This window comes from Chiloscyllium plagiosum, unplaced genomic scaffold (genome assembly GCF_037043375.1).
Source record: "Chiloscyllium plagiosum isolate Xiang-an unplaced genomic scaffold, Cpla_swu_hap1 HiC_scaffold_1, whole genome shotgun sequence".
In the NCBI taxonomy this organism is placed as follows: Eukaryota; Metazoa; Chordata; class Chondrichthyes; order Orectolobiformes; family Hemiscylliidae; genus Chiloscyllium; species Chiloscyllium plagiosum.
The window spans coordinates 158,050,238-158,076,615 of NW_028270139.1; the positions used below are offsets into that span (position 1 = coordinate 158,050,238).

The 26,378-nt window shown below is 44.5% G+C and overlaps 1 protein-coding gene across 1 annotated transcript in view; it reads left to right on the forward strand.

Annotated features, from left to right (window-relative positions):
* Nucleotides 1-22,208, forward strand: part of tlx2 (T cell leukemia homeobox 2) — a 75,824-nt gene extending 53,616 nt beyond the window's left edge. Inside the window, exons 2-3 of the mRNA XM_043693278.2 lie at nucleotides 7,110-7,347; nucleotides 21,774-22,208. Coding sequence (XP_043549213.1) covers nucleotides 7,110-7,347; nucleotides 21,774-21,993 — 458 coding nt within the window. The 3' untranslated portion in view covers nucleotides 21,994-22,208. The remainder of the gene's footprint in view (nucleotides 1-7,109; nucleotides 7,348-21,773) is intronic.
* The last annotated feature ends 4,170 nt before the right edge of the window (nucleotides 22,209-26,378 follow it).

Sequence of the window (26,378 nt, forward strand, 5' to 3'; positions counted from 1 at the left end):
CCATGCATATGACAGTGGTGAGGGGACCCCATGGCTGTACATTCACCTAGTTATTGATTTGCTTTTATGTTTTGTCCTCTCTTTATGTCTTCACAGGAAGAGGGCAGCAATTAGCAGTGGAACACACCCTGGAACCATCAGGAAGTATCACAAGTGTTGCCCTGTCCCATTTTTAAATGTTAGCACACAGCAATCTCTACTACATCCACTTGGGTGGAGGTGGGAGCAGTGAAGGTAGAGGTTGCAGGGGGAGCATTGTTGGATACAGAGGCAGAGTGAAGGGAGCACTGAGGGAGAAGGCGCTGGAGAAGTGGGAGGGGCAGCATAGAATCATAGAATCCCTACAGTGTGGAAACAGGCCCTTTGGCCCAACAAGCCCACACCGACCCTCCGACGACTAACTCACCCAGACCCATTCCCCTATATTTACCCCTGACTAATGCACCTAACCTACACATCCCTGAATACTATGGGCAATTAGCTTTGCCAATTCACCTAATCTGCACATCTTTATGATTGTGTGAGGAAACCCACACAGACACGGGGAGAATGTGCAAACTCCACAGAGACAGTCGCCCGAGGCTGGAACTGAACCCGAGTCCCTAGCGCTGAGCCACCGTGCCACCCCAGTGAGTAGGAGGAAAGAAAGGCAGTCTGTTGTCAGAGAGTAAGAGAGCCTACAAAAGCCACATTGGCAATGTTGTCAGACTCCCAGTACTTAAAAAACAAAAACTGGCAGAAGACTACAAATCATTGCAGTCATTGGACAAAATGTCCATCCAGCAGCATCCATGCCACCTGGACCAGTACGTGTGTGTGAGGTACTGGAGCGCAGATGTCCCACGAGTGAGTGACAGTCCCAGATCTTCCTGCTCTGCTGTTCATGTGAGCAGAGACCTTGTTGGCAGGCCTCACTGTGTAAAAACACAGGCAACCTCCAACACAGATGACTGTGGCATCCTTGAGACTGGGATTGAGACTGTACCCTCCAGAGGAAGTGGTGGAGGTTGGTAGAATTGCAACATTTAAGAGGCATCTGGATGGGTATATGAATAGGAAGGGTTTGGAGGGATATGGGCCGGGTGCTGGCAGGTGGGACTAGATTGGGTTGGGATATCTGGTCGGCATGGACAGGTTGGACCGAAGGGTCTGTTTCCATGCTGTACATCTCTATGACTCTATGTCTTAATGCAGTAGTTTTGTCCCAATGGCAATGACTTCAAAGCTCACCAGTGTAATTCAAGAATCTGAATTCAGTTAAAAAAACAGTCATCTGGATTTAGTAAACGAGGTATCATAAAAAGTTAATGTGAAAACAATTGGATTGTTGCAGAGATTAGATTACTTACAGTGTGGAAACATGCCCTTCAGCCCAACAAGTCCACACCGACCCTCCAAAGAACAACCCACCCAGACCCATTCCCCTACACCTAACACTACGGGCAATTTAACATGGCCAATTCACCTAACCTTCACATTTTTAAGACTGTGGGAGGAATCCAGAGCACCCGGAGAAAACCCACACAGACACGGGGACAATGTACAAACTCCACACAGACAGTTGCCTGAGGTGGAAATTGAACTCAGGTCTCTGGCGCTCTGAGGCAGCATTGCTAACCACTGTGTCACCCTACTGCCCCAAATGGTTGTTTAATGGTCTTCAAGGATGAAAGCTCCTTTTACCCACTTTGGGCCTATCTATCTTCAAGAAGGAGACAGTGAGGTCTGCAGGTGCTGGAGATCAGAGTTGAGAGTGTGTTGCTGGAAAAGCACAGCAGGTCAGGCAGCATCCGAGGAGCAGGAAAATCCTTGGATGCTGCCTGACCAGCTGTTCCAGCAACACACTCTCAATTCCTATCTGTCTTCAGTCTATCATCAAAATGTGAGGTGATTCACTTTGGAAGGAGTAACAGGAATACAGAGTACTGGGCTGATGGAAGGATTCTTGGTTGTGTGGATGAGCAGAGACATCTCGTTGTCCATGTGCATAGATCCCTGAAAGTTGCCACCCGGGTTGATAGGGTTGTTAAGAAGGCATATGGTGTGTTAGCTTTTATTGGTAGAGGGATTGAGTTTCGGAACTATAGAACATAGAACACAGAACATAGAAGAATACAGCGCAGTACAGGCCCTTTGGCCCTCGATGTTGCGCCGATCCAAGCCCACCTAACCTACACTAGCCCACTATCCTCCATATGCCTATCCAATGACCGGTTAAATGCCCATAAAGAGGGAGAGTCCACCACTGCTACTGGCAGGGCATTCCATGAACTCACGACTCGCTGAGTAAAGAATATTCTATGTTCTATGTGGTAAACAAAGAGCAAAGCATTCAGTTGTGTTAAACCAATGCTTCAAAAAACAAGCCCACTACCAACTAGGTGATAATAAACAGCTAGGCAAAAGTTAGGACTGCAGATGCTGGAGATTAGAGTCGAGAGTGTGGTGCTGGAAAAGCACAGCAGGTCAGGCAGCATCTGAGGAGCAGGAAAATCGATGTTGGGGGTGGTATGTTCATTTCTCACCATCAATGTCTGGGTCACACCAACACACAGGAAACTGTATCCCTTCAGGAGTCACTGTATGAACTGAGAGGGAGAGAGAGAGAAAGAGAGAGAAATGAAAAGGGAAAAAAAGAGCAAAGGAAACTGTGGCGCTGGCATCACAAATTGTTAATATTTCAGTTCAGGTGTTCAGTATCAGGTACAGGGTGGATCAACAATACACCCATGATCGAAGGAATCTTTGGTCTAAATGTCACTGAGTCATCGAACTTAGTGCTGGCAGAACTAATCCAAGCCTTCAGGGCAGTATTTAAGTTCAAACGCTTTTCTTCGTTAGTTTCTGACACCATGTGAATCCCAAATTCCCACAGCATCATAAGCAAGGGTATACCGAGCAAAGAGTGGACCCTTTCTCCTTCTTCATGGGAACTCTGTCTCTGTGTCCCTCATGCTCTATCCTTATTTCTCTTGTACGCTCTCACTTTCTCACTGTAACTTATAATTCTCACTCTCTCTTATAATTCATATTTCTGTTTCTTTCACTATCTATTTCTCTCTCTCTCTGCTTTGTCTCTGTCTTTCTGTCACTGTGACTATTGCTTTGCCTCTGCTTACTTTATTCTGTCTCTGTTCTTGTGTCTCTCTTCTTCCACGCTTTTGTGTTTCAGGAGAACAGCACATACTTCCTGCAATAATTCCAGAACTAAAAGTGAGGGATACCTGCAAGCCCCTCTTCATACTGAGACAAAGCGCCCTCCCTCAACAAGCTGGTGAGGCTGAGACTATTCATGTACCTGTCCAAGTGTTATAATTGTATTGCATCTACCACTTCCTCTGGCAGTTCATTCCACATACGAATCACCCTCTGTGTGAAAACGTTGCCCCTTAGGTCCCTTTTAAATCTTTTCCCTCTCACATTAAACTTATGCCCTACAGTTGTGAATGTTCTAACCTTGGGGAAAAGACCTTTGACTATTCATGTTTTCCATGCCCTTCATGATTTTATAAACCTCTATAAGGTCATCCCTTAACTTCCTAGGCTCCAGTGAATAAAGTCCCAGCCTATCCAGCCTCTCCTTATAAACCAAATCCTCCATTCCCAGCAACATCCTGGTAAATCTTTTCTGCGCCCTCTCCAATTTAATAATATTCTTCCAAGAGCAGGGTGAGCAGACCCAGTGACAGCAAAGGAATGGCGATATGGCATGGAGGGGGATTTGCATGTGTTCCCATGTACCTGCTACCCTTGTCCTTCGAGTTGCCGGAGGTGACAGGTTTGGAAAGTGCTGTCTGAGCAGCATTGGTGAGTTGTTGCAGTGCATCTTGCAGATGGTGGACACACTGCTCTTACTGAGCATTGGTGGTGGAGGGACTGAATGTTTCATGACTTCAGAATATCTCAAAGTGTTTTACAGATATTGGAGTCAACCCCAGGCCAGAGACCTAAACTGATATTCTGGGTTGAGACCCCAAGCCCAGTATTGAGGGAGCGTTGCACTGTTGAAGATATACTATCCATCCTTCCGCTGAAAGTGAAAACACCCATAGCTAGTATTTAAAGAAGAGCAGAACACCCCCTCTGTGCTTCCACCACCACCCCCCCCCCCCAACCCCTGCTGATTATTTGCTCCACAAACAACATTTCTAAAGCAGGTTCTCTGGTTGTTATCACAATGCTGCTTGCGGAAACTTGCTGTGCTCAAAATGGCAGTCGGAGTTTCCTATCATACAATTGCCAATACATTTCAAGAGTACTTAACTTGCTGAGGACAGCCTTAAGACAGCATGGAAAGTGTGATGTTACAATATTTGCTTTTTTCTTGCTTTTCAGTCTATTGTGTAGAAACTTGGAAAATGTGTGTATACATTTAATATACATATTCTATACATACATGTACCATATACTTCTAAGAGGCAAAGTAGCGGTGAATAGAGAGATGGGTCCGACATGTGGTTAAGTAGTGGTTGCAGATAAACTACTGTGAATTTGGGAGGATATAACACACAGATTTCTTGGTAGGTGTAGCTACAAACAGTCATAATTTGTATTTATACTTAAATATGTATATTAAAAATCATTTAACAAAACTTTACTCTGTCAAATTTCTGTCACATTTTCATGTTAGTCTTTTCCCTACCTCCAGACTTACAATATGACGTGCCTATGTAAACATGTCACCATGTAATTATACCTTCCTCCTAACGAAGGTGCTGTTGTGCCTCTGTTCTGTGTATGACAGCACTTCCACTTTTAACTGGGAGGGAATCTTTACAGATATAACGTGCAGAGGTGATTATATCCTGTCTGCCTGTCATACCACAGGCTGTGGGAGGTCAGGTTAAGCAGTTAAAGTCTGCCAGGCAACCTTTCTGCCAAGGTCTTGCTTCCTATCCCCAGTGTTTCATTTTAACTTACTTTTCTGTGAAGTTGAAAAAGAAAAGGTCTGGACGAACGTGAGGACTGCAGATGCTGGAGATTAGAATCAAGGTTAGAGTGGTGCTGGAAAAGTACAGCAGGTCAGGCAGCATCCAAGGAGCAGGAAAATCGACGTTTCAGGAGGAGCCCTTCATCATGCCCTTCACCTGCTGTGCTTTTCCAGCACCACTCTAACAGGTGAAGGGCATGATGAAGGGCTCCTCCTGAAACGTCGATTTTCCAGCTCCTTGGACGCTGCCTGACCTGCTGTACTTTTCCAGCACCACTCTAATCTTGAAAAAAAAAGTCTGACTGATTCTAGCAGGGTCCTCATATAAATGTGCAAAATGGGGCTCCAACTACATAATTAACCACTAGGCAACGCAGGAAACCATTGTGTTTGACCTCCCAGGTTGAACAACTTATAAGGTGTCTTTAATGCAGGAAAACATCCCAAGGCACTTCATTGGAAAGCTATCAAATAAAACTTGATACTAAGCCACATGAAGAGATAACCAAGTGTGTTGATGGTGGAAAGGGAGAGAAATTCAGGGAACAAGTTCAAGAGTGCAGGGCCGAACCCAATGAAAGCACAAGAAGATGTGCATTGAGATATCGGGGGGGGGCGGGGGTCATCAGGCTGGAGGAGCTTGTAGAGATGGGGAGGGATGACACCACAGAGGGATTTGAAAACAAGCAGGAGAACTTACAGCAAGTAGAGGAGTCTTGGCGAGAAATAAAACAATGTCAGAGAAATAGTCATGATTTGGAGGTGCCGGTGTTGGTCTGGGGTGTACAAAGTTAAAAATCACACAACACCAGGTTATAGTCCAACAAGTTTATTTGGAAGCACTAGCTTTTGGAGCGCCGCTCCTTCATCAGGTGATTGTGGAGTATACTGGAATATACAACCACCTGATGAAGGAGGAGCACTCCGAAAACTAGTGCTTCCAAATAAACTTGTTGGACTATATATAACCTGGTGTTGTGTGATTTTTAATTTCAGAGAAACAAGTTTTTAAAGGTTTTATTTTTGCAAAGTCAGGAGGACACACAGATGAGGAAGATCCTAAGTGCTAGACTATGTTTGTCGGGATTAACAGGACAGGCAAGTATTAAAGTTGAGGCCAGTCGTGCTTGCGGACTGCTGCGCATTGTTTCACCTGAGGCCAGGTTTGAAGAGGAACATGTTTGGCTGTACAACAGTCACAGCCTGGACTCGCCTGTGAAAGCAAGTCTGATCAGGCAGGGGATTGATAGTGAGCCCAGCTTGACCCAACCTCTTGTTAGCCCAGCAATAGTTATGAAAGCTTGGAGAGAAAAATGACAACAAACTGAAAGTTTTGTAGCTGGACTAATAATAAAAAAGAACTATAACAACCGTGAGTACATGATCTGTCATGAGCTGAGAGCCGGGAGACAAACTCATGTCCCGGAAAGACATAAGCTTTCAGAACAGCTGTAGGACATATGGCCCCTCGTGTTTGTGATAAGAACACGGTTGAACTCGTACATCACCAACATTGCAACTCCTCGGTCAATCAGAATCAATTTGCAGACCAATTAGGACCGTTTGCACTCGTTGTGTAAATTGTTTATGATTGGTTGAAATTTGGCATTCTTGTGTTGATGTCCTGATGAGTGCAAGAGGAAAAATTGCAGCAACAGGATTCTTTTTCCATCCATTGTCACATTTTGTACAAAGTCATAAGTCACACGAGACCAGGTTATAGTCCAACAGGTTTATTTGAACTCACAAGCTTTCAGAGCGCTGTTCCTTCATCAGGTGAAGTGGAAGAAAGTGCACAGGCACATAATTTATAGGCAGAGAGATCAGAAGATCGTACAAATGGTGTGAGTGGAATGTCGAGAGACTTGTTATTCAACCTATTGACATTTGTACAATCTTGATCTCTCCACCTATAAATTCTGTGCCTGTCTGCTTCCCTCCATTACACCTGAAGGAGCAGAGCTCTGAAAGGTTGTAATTTCAAACAAACAAACCTGTTGGACTATAACATGGTGTCATGTGACTTCTGACCTTGTCCACCCTCAGTACTATGTGCCACACAAAACAAATCTCCCTGGAAATCCATCCTCCCCTTTCCCTTTGTTGCGACGGTGTGTGTTTTTGTTTCCTCCTGCCAGCTTACCGTTGACTTCTTGCCCCCCTCCTCTGCTCCCACCAGCTGCCCTGTCACCCTTCACCATGGCCAGGAGGATCGGGCACCCGTACCAGAACCGCACCCCTCCGAAGCGGAAGAAGCCGCGGACCTCGTTCAGCCGCCTGCAGATCTGTGAGCTGGAGAAACGCTTCCACCGGCAGAAGTACCTGGCCTCAGCCGAGAGGGCCACTCTGGCCAAGGCCCTCAAGATGACCGACGCCCAAGTCAAGACTTGGTTCCAGAACAGAAGGACCAAGTGGAGGTAACGCCAGCCCCTACAAGTCACAGGCCAGTCGCTTGAGCCTGTTTCACCACTCAACGTGTCTCATTAAACACATAAAGGTTCTGAGAGAGCCTGACAGAGTGGGCACTGAGAGACTGATTCCCCCTGCTGGCTGGAGGACCTCGAACAATGGGGTCACCAGTTCAGGATAAGGGAACTGAAGTGAGGAGGAATTTCTTCACTCAGATGGAGCTTGTATCTAAGTTCATTGGGTAATAGGGAAGGCAGGTGGAATGCTGGCCTATATTTCAAAGGGAATAGATTTTCAACAATTCACAGTTCCTGTGATCACTGCTTCCATGCTGTATGCCTCCATGATGCTATCAACCAATTCAGCGCTCACTCACTCCCTGTCTTACTATCCCTTTGTCATCTTCCCTATTTTTCTCTCCCTCTGGGCACCATCTCTACCTATTTGTTTCACTCTTCCTCCTCCTTGCCTCTTCTACCCCCTCAATTCCACTCCTCCCACCCCTGTCATAAATGCTGACCTTTTCACAGATCCTTTCAGCTCTGAAGAAGGGTCGCTGGACCCAAAACGTTCACTCTGTTTCTCTCTCCACAGATTCTGCCAGATTTCTTGGGTTTTTCCAGCGTTTTTGTTTTTTGTTTCATATTTCCTGCATTCGCAGTTCTTTGTTTTACAAAAGTGGAGAGGTTGCGCCGAAACTATAGAAGGTACTGGTGAGACCACAGCTGGAATACTGTGAACAGTTTTGGGTCCTCTATGTAACGAAAAATATACTAGCATTGGGGGCAGTCCAGAAAAGGTTCACTCAGCTGGTATTAGGTATGGAAGGGCTATCATGTGAGGAGAGTGTAGGCCTGTCCTCATTGGGATATAGAAGAATGAGAGGTGACCTTATTGAAACAATCAAGCTTCTAAGGGGGCTTGACAGGGTAAATGAGATAAGATTGTTTCCCCTTGTGCGAGAGTGTAGGACCAGAGGGCATAATCTCAGAATGAGGTGGGAATGTGAATTTAAGACAGAGATGAGGAGGAATTTCTTCCTCCAGAAGGTAAGAGGATCTGTGGAATTCTTTACCACAAAGGGCTGTAGAGACTGGGCCGTTAAGTACATTCAATGCTGAGATAGACAGATTTTTACTCAGTAAGGGAATCATGGGGTGACGGGAAAAGACAGGAAAATGGCATTGAAGATGATCAGTTCAGCCGTGATTCCATTGAATGGTGGAACAGACTCAATGGGCTGAATGGCCTACTTTTGCTCTTCTGTTTTATGGCCTTCAAGTTGCTCAGTTGTTGAGCAAACTCAGAACAGAGATGGATGGATCTTGCAGCACCCACTGTCAAATGATTTGGGGATCAGACGAGTTACGAAGGCATGAGACATGCTTGTCTCCATTGCTCAGGCCCTTGAGTAAAGGAGTTGAGACGTCATGTAAGGTTATACAGGCGAGGCCTCGTCTGCAGCATTGCGTGAAGCCATGGCCACCCTGCTATAGGAAGAATATTATTAAATTGGAGAGGGTTCAGAAAAGATTTACCAGAATGTTACTGGGAATGGAGGGTTTCAATTACAGGTTGGACAGGATGGGACTTTTTCCACAGAGCTGTAGGAGGCTGGCAGCAGGTGACCTTATAGCGGTTTATAAAATTGTGAGGGGCATAGATAAGATAAATAGCAAGGGTCTTTTCTCTAGGATGGGGGAGTTCAAAGCTGAGGGCATATTTTTAAGAGCAGAGGGGAAAGTTTTAAAAAGGACACGAGGGGCAACCTTTTTCCACAGAGGGTGGTTTGTATATTTTGAATGAACTGTCAGAGGAAGTGATGGATGCAGGTATAGTTACAACACTTAAAAGACATTTGGATAAGTAGATGAATAGGAAAGGTTGGAGGGATATGGAACATGGTGGGCATGGACTTGTTGGACTGTAGGGTCCGTTTCCGTCCTGTATGACTCTCTAACTCTACAACAGGAGTCAAATTTTAAGATCAGTCATGAACTGAGTTGGATGGGGAATTAACCTCCAGTGATTGCAGCCTCCTCCTGCTCCTGTTATTTATGACCTCATTACAGCTGATCACTTTCTTAGCTATATCCAGCAACCTTGGCTCCATACAAAATTAAAGTCTTTTGCATGCTGGAAATATGAAATAAAACAGAAAAGTCTGGAAATGTTCAGCAGACTCCATACAAGAGAGAAATATTGTTAATGCTTCAGATCAAGAAACTTTTCTTTAGAACTAGAAAAGGCCTTGAACTGAAATATTAATTTGGACCTGGATAATCGTCACAGCAGAAAGGCTGTCCGTGGTGATTAAAATGACTGATGAGCCCAGAGATCACAAGTCTGAACTCAGATATGGCATTTTCCTGTGGGCAGGATGGATAGTTTGAGATGAGCTTTAAGATGTTCTGAAGAAGGGTCACTGGACACAAAATTAAATGACCAAAGAGGTCTTGGTGTGAGGCAAGAAGGGTGGGTGCTAATGGGACGAATAAAGGAAGTTGTGAGTCTGGAGGAACTGTAGGTGATTTAGCAAAACCATTACCAACACCTGCTGGCCTTGAGAACGGCACTTTTGATCTGAAGTTTGTGAACTCACCGCTGTCAAACAACAGGGTGCTCACTTGTCATTTTGCCTACAGTAGCTATTTGTACAACACTGTGTGTGTGTGTTTGTGTGTCCCTCTCTCCCTCTGCAGAGGAGAAAGGATTTGCAGGGTTATAAGGAAAGAACAGGTGAGTTCACCAGCCTAATTGCCTGTCACTGACAGAAGAATCTGATACCATCCCTGAGGAAAGAACAATTACCTGAATTTGTGAGGTTAATTGTAGCTCATTTTTTTGCTGCAAGCTACAGCCAATGTGTTCAAACATGTCGCGTTTGTGGGAAGTATGAATAGAGTAACTTCCCAAGAATGTAAGAGTAACTAAAAGACATTGAGTACTTCCAGTACACTCCCATATTCAGGCTCTGTTCAGAAACAAGAAAAACAGAAAGTGTTTGAAAATCCCAGCAGATTTGGTACTATCTGCAGAGAGAGAGAAGTGGTTAACATTTCAAGATCCAATATAAACGTATCTCTTCTGATTTAAGATCCAAGCCTGTTAACTCATAAGTGAAGGCTGTCACAGCTTTTACCCTTGACCTCCAGCTTCTTGAAACAGAAAAGGAGGAGATTTTATAGTGGCATTCCAAATTATGAGGCACTTCACCAAAGGAGAAACTGGAACCAAGAGAGTTGGTAACCTAAGGACACAGATTTAATGATAATTGGCAAAAAAAACCAAGACAGGATATGATTTTTCTTCTCTCTATTAAACACAGTGAGGTGTTACAATCTGCAACAAGCTGCCTGACAGAGGAAATTGAGGCAGTTTCAAACTAAGCTCTTCACATGGAACTAGATTAATAGATGGAGGAGAAAGGATTTGCAGGGTTATTAAGGAAAGAGCAGGTGAGTTCTCCGTGGTATAGAAAAGATGTTGTGAGGGCTCAGAAAAGATTTACAACAATGTTGACAAGATTGGAGGGTGTGAGCTATAGGAAGAGGCTGAATAGGCTGGGGTTGTTTTCTATTGGAGGGGGCTGATGGGTGCCCTTGGAGAGGTTTATAAAATCATGAGGGGCATGGATAGCGTGAATAACCAAGATCTTTTCCCAGGGTAGGTGAGTCCAAAACTAGAGGGGACAACTTTAAGGTGAGAGGAGAAAGATTTAAAAGGGACCTAAGGGGCAACTTTTATCACACAGAGGGTGGTGCATGTATGCAATGACCTGCCAAAGGAAGTGGTACAATTACAAGGCATCTGGATGGGTATATGAATAGGATGGGTTGAGAGGAATATGGGCCAAATGCTGGCAAATGGAACGAGATTAATTTAGGATATCGGGTTGGCACGGACGGGTGGGCTGAAGGGTCTGTTTCATGCTGTACAATTCCACGGCTCTACGAGTTACATTAACTTAATGCAACTTTTAAAGACCTGGCACAATGGGCCATGTGGCCACAGTCTGGGGCTGCCTCATTTCATAATCATCTCCTTTGCCAATCTTGCTGCAGTCACTGCCCACCATTGAACCACCTTTCTCTTGTCGATTGCTGCAGAGGGCATGTTTTGTCACCAAATGACACCACTCAACGCAATGCTAGATTCCCCACACACTTCTCAACGCAGTGCATACAGGCAGCAAACATGCTTCCACACTTAACAAATGGAAGTGCCCGAGTGGAGAATTGCAATGCACATGAAGTGCACCGGCGTCTCGATTTTAAAACTTCTCACCTCTGTTTCAAAACTCTGGCTGACCTTATCACTCAAATCCTCTCCTCCTAAGCCCCCCGCACACACCTCCCCCCCCCCCCCCCCACCAAACCCAAGTTCTCTGTATTATTCCACTTCTCGGCCTCTCGCTCATCTCTAATTTTCAAGCACTCTTTGCATCATTTTGAGCTGAGATGAGGAAAAACTTCTTCATGCATCGGGTTGTGAATCTTGGAAATTCAATAACTCAGAGAATTGTGGAAGAAAGTTCAGGCTGAGATTCATGGAGTTCTAGTCTCTCAGGGAATGAGTAGATATTGGGATTGGAGTTATGGTGGCATGGGAGTGGACAGGTGGGGGGAGAGATACCTGAAGCGTGGCAGAGTGCAGTTGTGTACTTGTGTCTGCATGAAATGGTAGATAAGGCTCAACATGTTGAATATGTTATGGATCAGGCCAGACCCCTCAAAACATTTCAAGAAAGTAGCCCAGACCCTAACTTTGCAAGTTGTTTTAAGCAGGTGTAAGGTGGATATTCCAGGAGGGATGCAGCTGGTCAAACCACTAAGTTATAAACAAAACAGAATTTATTTACAAGATTGCCAAATGAAACACAAACGAAAGAGAGCAGAATGCAGAATAACTTAACCAATCAGAAAACCCAACAGATTATCTCAAATTAATGATGCTGTTCCCAATACTTGCAACAATCCCCATAAAAACCTCTTGGCACAAAAGATAAATTCAAACGCAGGGTCTTACAAGAGAGAAATCAGAGAGAGAGGACCAGTCTGGATCTGTTTCTTTGGGTCCGGCAGCTTCAAAACACTACTGCTAAAAGCCAAACCAAACCGAGTAAAGCTGAGCTGAGAGAACTGGCCATTCGCCTTTCAAATGTACGAATATGTTTTTCCAAAAACTCGAAAGCCTGTTTCCTGAGGCAGTATCTGTTATTTATAATCAAACTGGCCCTAAAACCTTTCAACGCAGACTTTTCGAAACCTGTGTCTTTTACAACCTCTCTGCAAAAAATACAAGGAGAAAGTGAGGACTGCAGATGCTGGAGATCAGAGCTGAAAATGTGTTGCTGGAAAAGCGCAGCAGGTCGGGCAGCATCCAAGGAGCAGGAGAATCGACGTTTCGGGCATGAGCCCTTCTTCAGGCTCATGCCCGAAACGTCGATTCTCCTGCTCTTTGGATGCTGCCTGACCTGCTGTGCTTTTCCAGCGACACATTTTCAGAACAAAATACAAGGACAACATAATCTTGTCAAAGGAGTAGCTTCATCATAAACACGCTAACCATACTTCTTGTGCTCTCTGTGATTACCTCACCGCCTTTACCATCTTAAAATATGTTCCTTCAATCCTAAATAAGGCCAGAAGACCCATAAGGTACAGGAGCAGTATTAGGCTTATCAAATCTGCTACACCATTCAATCATGGCTGATATGTTTCTTAACCCCATTCTTCAGCCTTTTCCCTGTAACTCTTGATCCCCCGACTAATTAAGAATCTGTCTCTGTCTTAAATACCCTGACTTGCCTGCATAGCCTTCTGTGGCAATGAGTTCCACAGATTCATCACACTCTGGTTGAAGAAATTTCCCCTTATCTTGGTTCAAAAGGGTTTTCCCTTCACTCTGAAGTTGTGCCCTCAGCTCCTAGTCTCTCCTACCAGTGGAAACATTTTCTCCTCATGCACTCTATCCAGGCCTCTCAGTGTTCTGTAAGATTCAATCAGATCCCCCCTCATCCTTCTAAAACTCCATCGACTACAGATCCAGAGTCCTCAACCACTCCCCAGATGACAAGCCCTTCGTCGTCTGGATGTTTTTCGTAAACGACCTCTGGATCCCTTCCAATGCCAACACATCCTTCCTTAGATACCCGACCCAAAACTGCTCACAATATTCCAAACGACCAGAGCTTTATACAGCCTCAGCACTACATCTCTGCTCTTCTAATCTAGTCCTCTCGAAATGAATGTAACTTTGCATTTGTCTTCCTAACTGCAACTGAACCTGCATGGTTAACCCTAAGAACTAGGTCTCCTGAGTCCCCTTGTGCTTTAGATTTCTGAGGTCTTTCTCTGTGAGGGACAACCTCAATGCTCACAACACTGAAGCAACTTCCTGCTGAGCAGTGTGGATAGGCATTTCCCCATGCAGACTTTGTTAGTCTGCAGATTGCGGCTGAACACATTTATCCTGAATCTCAGGTGTGGTTTTAGAACTGGAAGATCTACAATTGACACAACCTACTCTGTCCAGTAGCTGCAAGAGAAATTCTGTTAACAAAATATCACACCGTGTCCAAATAACTGGGGCTCGTAAAACCATGAGATATAGGAGCTTACCTTCATTTCACTTGCCTTCTAATTTTACTTCCTGTTGCTCTTTAGCTTCTTTCCACCAGCTTTACTCGCTCCCAATTTAAGCTCTAAGGTGTCTGGCCCATACTAACAAGCCAGTTTAAATCCACTCCACTCACACAGTTAAATCTCCCTCTAGGTAAAAACAAGGACTGCAGATGCTGGAAACTAGATTCTAGATTAGAGTGGTGCTGGAAAAGCACAGCAGTTCAGGCAGCATCCGAGGAGCAGTAAAATCGACGTTTCAGGCAAAAGCCCTTCATCAGGAATACAGGCAGAGAGCCTGAAGGGTGGAGAGATAAGTGAGAGGAGGGTGGAGGTGGGGAGAAAGTAGCATAGAGTACAATAGGTGAGTGGGGGAGGGGATGAAGGTGATAGGTCAGGGATGAGGGTGGAGTGGATAGGTGGAAAAGAAGATAGGCAGATGGGACAAGTCATGGGGACAGTGTTGAGCTGGAAGTTTGGAATTGGGGTGAGGTGGGGGAAGGAGAAATGAGGAAACTGTTGAAGTCCACAATGATGCCCTGGGGTCGAAGTGTTCCGAGGCAGAAGATGAGGCGTTCTTCCTCCAGGCGTCTGGTGGTGAGGGAGCGGCGGTGAAGGAGGCCCAGGACCTCCATGTCCTCGGCAGAGAGGGAGGGGGAGTTGAAATGTTGGGTCACAGGGAGGTGTGGTTGATTGATGCGGGTGTCCCAGAGATGTTCCCTAAAGTGCTCTGCTAGGATGCGTCCAGTCTCCCCAATGTAGAGGAGAGCGCTTCGGGAGCAACGGATACAATAAATGATATTGGTGGATGTGCGGGTAAAACATTGATGGATGTGGAAGGTCCTTTAGGGCCTTGGATGGAGGTGAGGGAGGAGATGTGGGCGCAGGTTTTACAATTCCTGCAGTGGCAGGGGAAGGTGCCAGGACTGGAGGGGGGCGTGGACCTGACCAGGTATTTCCCTCTCCCTGGACATCAGTTCCAGTCCTGTTAAGATGTAATGATTAAGCTTGTACAGGTCCCATTCATAGGAAAGGAAGGAGGGTGTGGTGTAGTGGTTAATGTCTCTAAACATAGAACATAGAACAATACAGTGCAGAACAGGCTCTTAAGCCTTTGATGTTGCACCAACATGTGACTAATCTAAGCCCATCCCCCCTACACTGTTCCATCATCATCCATGTGCTTATCCAAGGATTGTTTAAATCTCCCTAATGTGGCAGAGATAACTACATTAGCAGGCAGGGCATTCCATGCCCTTACCACTCTCTGAGTAAAGATTAAAGCCTTTGACATCAGGCTTTAATCTATCATCCCTCAACTTGCAACTATGCCCCCTCACACAAGATGATGTTATCATCCGAGGAAAAAGACTGTCACTGTCCACCCAATCTAATACTCTGATCATCTTGTATATCTCTATTAATTGCCTCTTAGCCTTCTTCTCTCCAATGAGAACAGATCCAAGTCCCTCAGCCTCTGCTGATAAGACCTTCCCTCCACACCAGGCAACATCCTGGTAAATCTCCTCTGCACCTTTTCCAATGCTTCCACATCATTCCTGTAATGGGGTGACTAGAACTGTACACAATATTTCAAGTGATGCCGCACTAGCGTTTTGTATAGTTGCAGCATGACATCACGGCTCCAGAACTCAATCCCTCTACCGATAAAGCCTAACACACCGTATGCCTTCTTAACAGCACTATCAACGTGGGTGGCAACTTTCAGGGATCTATGTACATGGACACCAAGATCCCTCTGCACACCCACATTGCCAAGAATCTTTTATTGACCTAGTACTCTGCCTTCCTGTTATTTTCCCAAAGTGAATCACCTCACATTTATCTGCATTGAACTCCATTTGCCACGTCTCAGCCCAATTCTGCAGTTTATCTAAGTCCCCCTGCAACCTGCAAAATTCTTCCACACTGTCCACTACTCTACCGACCTTAGTGTCATCTGCAAACTTACTAACCCATCCACCTATGCCTGCGTCCAAGTTATTTATAAAAATGACAAACAGCAGTGGCCCCAAAACAGATCCTTGTGGCATACCACTAGTAACCGGACTCTAGGCTGAGTATTTACCATCAACCACCACTTGTTGCTTTCTTACAGAAAGCCAGTTCCTAATCCAAACTGCTAAATCACCCTCAATCCCATGCCTCCACATTTTCTCCTACAGCCTACCACGTGGAACTTTACCTTTACTGAAGTCCATGTGTACCATGTCAACTGCCCTACCCTCATCTACATGCTTGGTCACCTTCTCAAAAAAACTCAGTGAGGGGTTTGTGAGATATGACCTGGCCTTGATGAAACCATGTTGACTATCTGAAATCAAATTGTTGCTTGCTAGATGATTATAAATCTTATCTCTTATAATCCTTTCCAAAGCTTTTCCTACAACAGACGTAAGGCTCACTGGTCTATAATTACCTGGGTCATCTCTATTGCCCTTCTTGTACAAGGGTACAACATTTGCAATCCTCCAGTCCTCTGGTACTAAACCTGTAGACAATGACGACTCAAAGATTAAGGCCAAAGGCTCTGCCATCTCCTCACTAGCTTCCCAGGGAATCCTTGGATAAATCCCATCTGGCTTAGGAGACTTGTCTAGAATTCCTAGAAGCATGGCATTCCAACTAGAACTCTACCAACTAACACATCGAGTTAGACCCCATCTACCACCCCCTGAGAAAAGGAACAGGAAGTGAATTCACCACAGGAAATAACATCACCACAGGAAATGACATCACCAACCCAAAGAAACCCAAACATGTAAATAGAAAGCACGAATTCGCAGCATTGCTTCGCCTGAGGCCCACTGAAGATGTTACTAGTAAGGTAACGAAACATCTTGAAATGAACCTTGCAGCTCAGCGAGCAAACCTACATCCAAAACCTCAACCTGAGTTACAAATCTTCTTAAAACCTGTTTACTTTCATGCTTTCTAGAATTGATAACACCTCCTACTTACTAACCTCAACCCTTTCAACCTCAACATTCCTGAAGAAGGGCCTGTGCCCGAAACGTCGAATCTCCTGTTCCCTGGATGCTGCCTGACCTGCTGTGCTGTTCCAGCAATAAAGTTTCAACTTTGATCTCCAGCATCTGCAGACCTCACTTTCTCCTCAACCCTTTCAAGTCTAATAGCCTATATCTCAGTCTTCTCCTCTACAGTATACTCCTTTCTTGAGTGGAACAGATGAGAAATATTTGTTTAGCACCTCTCTGATATCCACAGAGTCCACACACAACTTCCCACTTCTGTCTTTGATTGGCCCTATTCCTACCCTAGTCATTCTTTTATTCCTCACATACCTCTCGAAAGCTTTAGGATTCTCCTTTATTCTACCTGCTAAAGACCCTCAATGTCCCCTCCTTCCTCTTCTTAACTCTCTCTAAATCCTTCTTAGCTAATCTGTAATTCCTCCATCACCTGATCTGAACCATCTCGTCTCAGCGTCATATAAGCCTCCCTCTTCCGCTTAACAAGTGATACAATTTCTTTAGTAAACCACGGTTCCCTTACCTATCACTTCCTCCCTGCCTGACAGGGACATACCTATCAAGAACATGCAATATCTGTTCCTTAAACCAGCTCCACATTTCAATTGTCTCCATCCCTTGCATTTTGCTACCCCATTCTATATCTCCTAAGTCTTGCCTATCGCCCCTCGTAATCCAGGGGCTCAGACTCATAGCCCTGGACACTGAACTGTAGTAGTTTAGAGTCATAGAGTCATAGAGATGTACAGAAACAGACCTTCCGTACAACCCATCCATGCCGACCAGATATCCTAAATTAATCTAATCCCATTTGCCAGAATTTGGCCCAAATCCCTCTAAACCTTCCTAGTCATATACCTATCCAGATGCTTTTTAAATGTTTTAATTGTACCAGCCTCCACCACTTCCTCTGGGAACTCATTCCATACACGCACCATCCTCTGCATGAGAAAGTTGCCCTTTTGGTCCTTTTAAATCTTTCACCTCCCAACATAAAGGTATGCCCTCTAGTTTTGGACTCCCCTACTCTGGGAAAATGACATTGGCTATTTACCTCTATCCATGCCCCTCATGATTTTATAAACCTCTATAAGGACACCCCTCAGCCTTCTACACTCCAGGGAAAACAGCCCAGCCTACTCAGCGTCTTCCTACAGCGCAAACCCTCTAACCCTAGCAACCTCCTTTTTAATCTTTTCTGCACCCTTTCAAGTTTCACAACAACTTTCGTAGAGCAGGGAGACCAGAATTGCATGCAGTTTTCCAAAAGTAACCTGGCCAATGTCTTGTACAGCCATAACAATACCTCCCAATTACTGTACTCAATGCACTGGCCAATAAAGGTAAGCATATCAAACACCTTCTTCACTAGTCTATCTACCTGCGAGTCTACTTTCAAGGAACTATGAACCTGCACTCCAAGGTCTCTTTGTTCAGCAACACTCCCGAAGGCCTTACCCTTAGGTGTATAAGTCCTGCTGTAATTTGCCTTAAATTAATATTTTGGAACATAAAGAAAGTCTCAGGCATGGTGACTGTGGAGCTACCATTGATTATCCTAAACTAAAGCCTTCAAAATGGGCCTTTGGATGATTATTTGGAGAAAGGAAATGGGGAAGGGTCTTGGTGAAAAAAAACTTGCACCAGATATTGTTCCTCATTTGAAGAACTCATGCAGGACTGATTGGCCAAATGACCTCCTTCTTGTCCGCACTTCATTCTGTGAGGAAAACCCATCTGGTTCCCTAATATCCTTTAGGGAAGGAAAACTACCATCCTTACTTGGTCTGGCCTCATGTAACCCCAGACCCACAGCTACTTGGTTGGCTTTGAAATGGCCTAGCCTGCCATTTATTGCCAGGGAAATTAGGGATAGTATAGAATTGTAGAATTTCTACAGTGTCGGAGCAGGCCATTCAGCCCATCGAGTCCACGCTAACTTCCAAAGAGTATTCCACCCAGACTCACACCCCTAACCTAAAACTTTGCATTTCCCATGGCCAAACCACTTAACCTGCACATCCCCGGACATGATGGGCAATTTAGCACAGCCAATCCACCTAATCATTACATTAGATTAGATTCAATTCCCTACAGTATGGAAACAGGCATTTCAGCCCAACAAGTCCACACCGACCCTCCGAAGAGTAACCCTACCAGACCCATTCCCCTACCAGATATTTATCCCTGACTATTGCACCTGACCCTATGGGCAGTTTAGCATGGCCAATTCACCTGACCTGCACATCTTTGGATTGTGGGAAGAAACCGGAGCACCTGGAGGAAACCCACGCAGACACGGGGAGAATGTGCAAATTCCACACAATCGTCCAAGGCTGGAATTAAACCCGGGTGCCTGGTGCTCTGAGGCAGCTGTGCTAACCACTGAGCCACTGTGCTGCTCTAATAGCATCCATATCCCATGAAAGATCAAGGAAGAGCTATAGAATAAAAGCCCTATTTTTACAGCCCTGATGAGAAGATTGAACAAGTCTCTCTTTTCACAATCTCAAGATGTCTCAAGTACTTCACACCTACCTTTATTGTGTAGTTCAGAAAGTGCAACTGCCAATTTACATGCAGCAATTCACACAAAGGTGATGACAACCTTTGCTTTCACTCATGGCATGTAGCATTTCTGGCTGGGCCAGTATTTATTGCCCATTTTGTCTTGTACTGCTGCAGTCCACATGCATATAAGTAAACCAATAATGGTGTTAGGAAGGGAATTCCAGAGTTTTGGAATCTATTTTGGAATGGATCTAGTTGAAGGATAAATAATCTACCACAACATTGGGCCCATTGTACAAGTAATATTTTGTACAATCAGCAAAAATGGCAGATCGGGACTAGATTTAACATCATATTGGAAAGACAGCACTTCCTGCAGTGTAGCACAATCTATCCTGCCTTGGGACTATCTGACTAGCTGTATGTCAAGACTTTAGGCTGGGTCTTGACCTATATCTTTCTGTTCAGCACTGGGAGTGCTACCATTTAGCTATGACAGCCATTCAGCCCTTTAAGTTATGCCCTTGAATTTGATTGTGTCTGATATGCATCTTTCCTCCATTTGCCCATCTTAGTTTTGTTTATGTTAAAATCTTTGCATAACAAAAATCTCCCTTTATCACATAATAAAACTTAAGTATGACTAAAAATAGAAACAGGTTGCAGAATATTTTCTAGGAGAAAGTGAGGACTGCAGATGCTGGAGTTCAGAGCTGAAAATGTGTTGCTGGAAAAGTGCAGCAGGTCAGGCAGCATCCAAGGAGCAGGAGAATCGACGTTTCGGGAATGAGCCCTTCTTCTTTCCTGAAGAAGGGCTCATGCCCGAAACATCAATTCTCCTGCTCCTTGGATGCTGCCTGACCTGCTGCGCTTTTCCAGCAACACATTTTCAGTGCATAATAGTTTCATCTTGCACACATCAGGATAGAATGCAAGAATGCCAAATTTCAAACATTAGTGTATACTTTATATTGTAGGGGAACAAGGTGCTGATTGGTTGACAAATCTTGATGCATTGACCAATCAGCACCCTTTCCTCCTGCATTATAACTTGTTTCAAAATTGTTGGAAATTTGGCATTCTTGCATTCTGTCCTGATAAGAAGATTGAGCAACAAGTCTCTCTCTTCCAACATATTCTTTCAGTTTCAAAGGTCTCTAATTCACTGATAGAGGCTGATTCATGCGCCCAGGCAGATGCAAGACACACACTCATGCAAAGAGACAAATAAACATAGAACAGATAGGATAGACATTTAATGAATGATGCAACTTTGGTGTGAGCCAGAGGTCGTGGAAAAGAAGCAACCCATTACCATCAGATTTTGATTTTAAAGGCTTGTCAGGCTGGTTAAGAAGGTACTTAGCATGCTTGCCTTCATTGCTCAGTACTTTGAGTATAGGAGCTAGCAAGTCATGTTGAGGTTGTACAAAACATTGGTAAGGCCTCTTCTAGAATGCTGTTTCCAGTTCTGGTGACACTGTTATAGCAATGATATTGTTAAGCTGGAGAACGCTCGGAAGAGATTTACCAGGATGTTACTGGGTATGGAAGTTTTGGGTTATAAAGGAAGGCTGGATAGCCTGGGACTTTTTTGACTGGATTGGAGGAGGAGGTTGAGAGGTGACCTTATAGAAGTTTATAAAATCGCGAGGGGTACAGAAATGGTTAATGGTAGGTGTTTTTTCCTTAGGATGAGGGATTTCAAGACCAGGGGTCACATTTTTAAAATTAAAAATCACACAACACCAGCTTATAGTCCACCAAGTTTATTTGGAAGTACTAGCTTTCGAATTGCCACTCCTTCATCAGGTAGCTAGTGGACCTGACGAGGGAGCAGCACTCTGCAAGCTTGTACTTCCAAATAAACCTGTTGGACCATAACCTGGTGTTGTGTGATTTTTAGCTTTGTCCACCCTGGTTCAACACCAGCACCTCCACATTTTTTAAGGTGAGAGGAGAGAGATTTTAAAAAGAGATGAGGGCAAATGTTTTACAGACAGAATGGTTCATGAGGAAGTAGTGGATGTGGGTATAATTCCACCCTTTAAAAGACATTTGGATAAGTACATGAAGAGGAAAGGTTTGGAGGGATATGGGCCAGGAGCAGGCAGGTGGGACTAGTTCAGCTTGGATTATGATCAGAATGGACTGGTTGGACTGAAGGGTCTGTCCCTGTGCTGTATGACTCTATGATTCCATAAGAGAATAAGAAAGTTCTTCCCCCATAATGACCTGTTTCCTCTCTCTCTCTCTCTCTCTCTCTTTGGTTATCTTTCCAATCAGGAGGCAGACGGCTGAGGAACGGGAAGCGGAGAGGCAGCAGGCAAATCGACTGATGATCCAGCTCCAGCAAGAGGCCTTCCAGAAATCGCTGACTCAGCCCATTCAGCAGGACCCCCTGTGCCTGCACAATGCCTCACTATACGCCCTGCAGAACCTCCAGCCCTGGGCAGACGACAGCAGCAAAATCACCTCCGTGACCTCAGTGGCATCGGTGGTCTAAGCGACTAACACCCTGGGCGATCGTTTTGGGAACTTTCCTCTTCACTCCCCACTGGCAGAGACACTCAAGCCCCTCGTACCAAATAGTGCTGCGCATTACTGTATATTATTGGCTGGAATCTTTTCTTTTTAAAACATTAAGTATAGTTATCAAACACATACAAAAAAAACTCGCTAAAAGGTTATTGCAATGTGAAAAAAAAATTAAAAAGGCTCAATTAATCAAAATTTCAGTCTTGCTGTTTTAAAAATGAGAACGAATTCATCTAGTGGGTACAGTAACTGGCTCTTAAATAGAAGAACAAGAGAAAATATCCCGAGGCACTTGGCTGAGGAGAAGTATGTAGGAAGCGTTAACCAGATAAGTTCAGAAATACAGACTTATTACAATTCAGACGGCCTGCACAAGCTATTAGTTCCAAACTACTGCCTTTTCCAAAAGCCTGAAAGACCATTATATATAGAATCAGAATTGGACCATTCAGCCCATCAAGTCTGCTCCGCCATTCAATCATGGCTGATAGTTTCTCAACTCCACTTACCTGCCTTCTCCCCATAACCTTTGATCACCTTACTAATCAAGAACCAATCTATCTCTGTCTTAAATATGCCCAATGACTTTGCCCCCACAGCCTTCAGTAGCAACTGGTTCCACAAAGTCACCCACCCTCTGGCTGAAGAAATTCCTCCTCATCTCAGTTCTAAAGGGCCACCCCCTCACTCTGAGGCTGTGCCCTCAGGTACCAGTCTCTTCGACTAGTGGAAACATCTTCTCCATTTCTGTTCTACACAGGCCTCTCAGTATTCTGCACGTTTCAATGAGATTTCCCCTTCATCCTTCGAAACTCCATCAAGTGCAGACCCAGAGTTCTTAACCATTCCTCACATGATAAGCCTTAAAACAATGCAATGTAATACAGCAAAGGAACATGCCCTTCAGCCTGCACTGACTTCTTATCCTTGGGATCATTCTTGTAAACCTTCCCTGGATCGTGTTCCCAGCCAGCACATCCTTCCTTAGATATGGGTCCCAAAACTGCTCACAATATTCCAAATGCAGTTTGACCAGAACCTTATGCAGCCAAGGGAGTACAGCTCTGCTCTTGTACTCTAGCCCTCTTGAAATAAATATTAGCGTTGCATTTGCTTTCACAACTGCCAACTGAACCAGCATGTTAACTTTAAGAGAATCCTGAACTAGGATTCCGAAATCCCTTTGTGCTTCAGATTACTAAAGTCTTTAGAAAACAGTCAAGTCTTTATCCTTCCCCACAAAGTGCACAATCTCACACTTTTCCACATTGTGTTCCATCTGCCACTCTCCGAGCCTGTCTAAGTCCTTCTGCAGCCTCTCTGCTTCCTCAACACTATCTGTCCCTGCACTTGTCTTTGTGTCTTCTGCAAACTTAGCAACAGTGCCCTCAGTTCCCTCACTGAGCTCATTAATATGTAATATGAATAGTTGTGGTCCCGACATTGGTTCCCGTGGAACTCCACTAGTCACTGGCTGCCGTCCTGAAGAAGTCCCCTTTATCCCCACCTTTTATCTTATGACAATCAGCCAATCCTCTATGCATGCCAGTATCTTGTCCCTAATACCATGGACTCTTATTTAACAGCTCCTTTGCAGTGCCTTAGGAAAGGTTTTCGGAAATCCAAATAGATCACATCCATTGGCGCTCATCTAGTTCCATTACTTCCTTAAAGAATTCTAACAGATTTGTCAGGCATGACCTCCCCTTGTTGAAGCTGTGCTGACTCAGCCCTATTTCACACTCCTGATGAAGGGATAATGCCTGAAATGTCGATTCTCCTGCCCCTTGGATGCTGCCTGAACTGCTGTGCTTTTCCAGCACCACAATCTTCGACCTATTTTACCATGCCCTTCCAAGTACTTGTCAATTCCCGTCCTTAGTAATGGACTCTAAAATCTTACCAATGACCAAGGTCAGGCAAACTGCCTATAGTTCCCTGTTTTCTGCCTCCCTCCCTTCTTAAACAGGAGTGTTACATTAGCCATTTTCCAGTCCTCTGGGACTAACGTTTACTTCAGTGATTCCTAAAGGATCATCCCCAATGCCTCTACAATCCCCTCAGCTATCTCCATCAGACTGTAGTCCATCCGGTCCCAGTGATTTATCCACCTTCAGACCTTTCAGCTTCCCCAGCACCTTCTCCCTTAGTAATGGCCACTACTCTCATCTTTGACCCTGAATGTCACGAAGTTCTGGTCTGCTGCTGGTGTCTTCCACTGTGAAAATTGATGTAAAGTACCTGTTCAGTTCTTCTGCCATTTCTTTGTTCCCCATTGCTGCTTGCCCAGCCTCATTTTGCAGCAGTCCAACATTCACCCTTGCGTCGCTCTCAGACCTTTTAGACATGTGAAAAACTCTTGCAATCTTCTTTAATATTACTGGCTAACTTACTCCAGCTCCTCCCTCATGTCTTGATAGTTACCTTTACTCAATTGTAATACTTTGAGAACTGATCCCCATAGAAAAGAGAAATATTCACATCTCCACAGGTGGTGGGACTTGAAATTGGGCCTCCTGGCCTGGAGATAGGGACACACCACTATACCACAACAGCCACCAAGAGTTAGCAATGAAATTTTAGTTAATGGCAATATGCTCACAAGCAAACTTTACTCAATACGTGAATGCAGCTTGGCTTCCCCAGTCCACCTTAAGACCAAGTCATTTGTGTATTTTAGAATTTTCTGGGTAATACAATTATATTAGAATGTCTAGTGTTCATACACATACATATACTTTCATTGAAATGGTGGGAATATAACACAGAGTGCCCATGATGTAATTACAATAATAAATAATATTTGATGAGCTTTTTGTTCTTAACCAAATCATGCTCAAGTCCCAGGATGTGCTTTCTGTATCACTTTGTGATTTTTGAAAACCCATGAGTCTTGGTGGCCTTCAGTCGAGATAGAAAATTCCACTCGGCCATGTTTTGCCTATTTAGAAACTTGACGTTCTTTAACCTGTTTGGTTCACTTCAATATTGTGATTATTTTTGGGCTGTGGGTAGACTATGACATTGACCCTAATGGATTATCTGTGAGGGCATCACATTGACAGCACCAGTCCGCCAACTGTTACAGAGTCACAGAGCACGGAAACACACCTTTCGTCCAACTAGTCCATGCCAACCATGTTCCCAAACTAAACTAGATCCACCTGCCTGCGCTTGACCCATATATGTCCAAACCTTCCCTATCCATGTACTTATCCAAATGTCTTTTAAATGTTGTAAGCCTATCTGTGTCCAACACTTCCTCTGGCAGTTCTTTCTAGAAACGAACCACTCTCTGAGTAAAAAAGTTGACCCTCATGTCCTTTTTAAATCTTTATCATCTCTCCTTAAAAGTATACCTCTAGTTTTGAACTTTCCCCAACCTAAGGAAAAGGTCTACGCACCTCATGATTTTATAAACTTCTCAAGGTCACCCCTCAACCTCCTACACTAGAGTGAAAAAAGTCTTCGCCTCTCTTTATAACTCAAACCTTCCATTTCTGGTGACATCCTGGTAAATTCTTTCTGAACCTACTATCCATCCTATAAGAGGGTGACCAGAACTGGACACATTATTTCAGATCTCTCAAAGTTGCCACCCAAGAGGATAGGATTGTTAAGAAAGCATATTGTGTTTTGGCTTTCATTAACAGGGGGATCGAGTTTAAGAGCCGCGAGGTTTTGTTGCAGCTCTACAAGTCCCTGGTGAGACCACACTTGGAATACTGTTTCCAGTTCTGGTCACCCTACTATAGGAAAGACACAGAGGCTTTGGAGAGGGTGCAAAGAAGGTTTACCAAGATGCTGCCTGGACTGGAGGGCTTGCCTTATGAAGAGAGGTTGATTAAGCTCAGACTTTTCTCTCTGGAGAGAAGGAGGAAGAGAGGTGACCTGATCGAGGTGTACAAGATAATGAGAGGCATGGATAGAGTCAATAGCCAGAGACTTTTCCTCTGGGGAGGATTGACTGGCACGAGGGGTCATAGTTTTAAGATATTAGGAGAAAGGTATAGAGGGGACATCAGAGGAAGGTTCTTTACGCAGAGAGTTGTGAATGCATGGAATGCGTTGCCAGCGGTGGTGGTGGAAGCAGAGTCATTGGGGACATTTAAGCAACTGCTGGACATGCACATGGATAGCAGTGAATTGAGGGGTGCATAGATAAAGTTATTTATTTTACATTAGGAGTAATCCTTGGCACAACATTGTGTGCTGTACTTTTATATTCTAAAAGGCCTCACCCCAGTGTCCTGTCCAACCTCAACTTGACAACCCAACTCCTATATTCAAAGGCCTAAGCAGCAAAGGCAACCATGTTAAACATCTTCTTAAACACCCTGGAGAAAGTGAGGA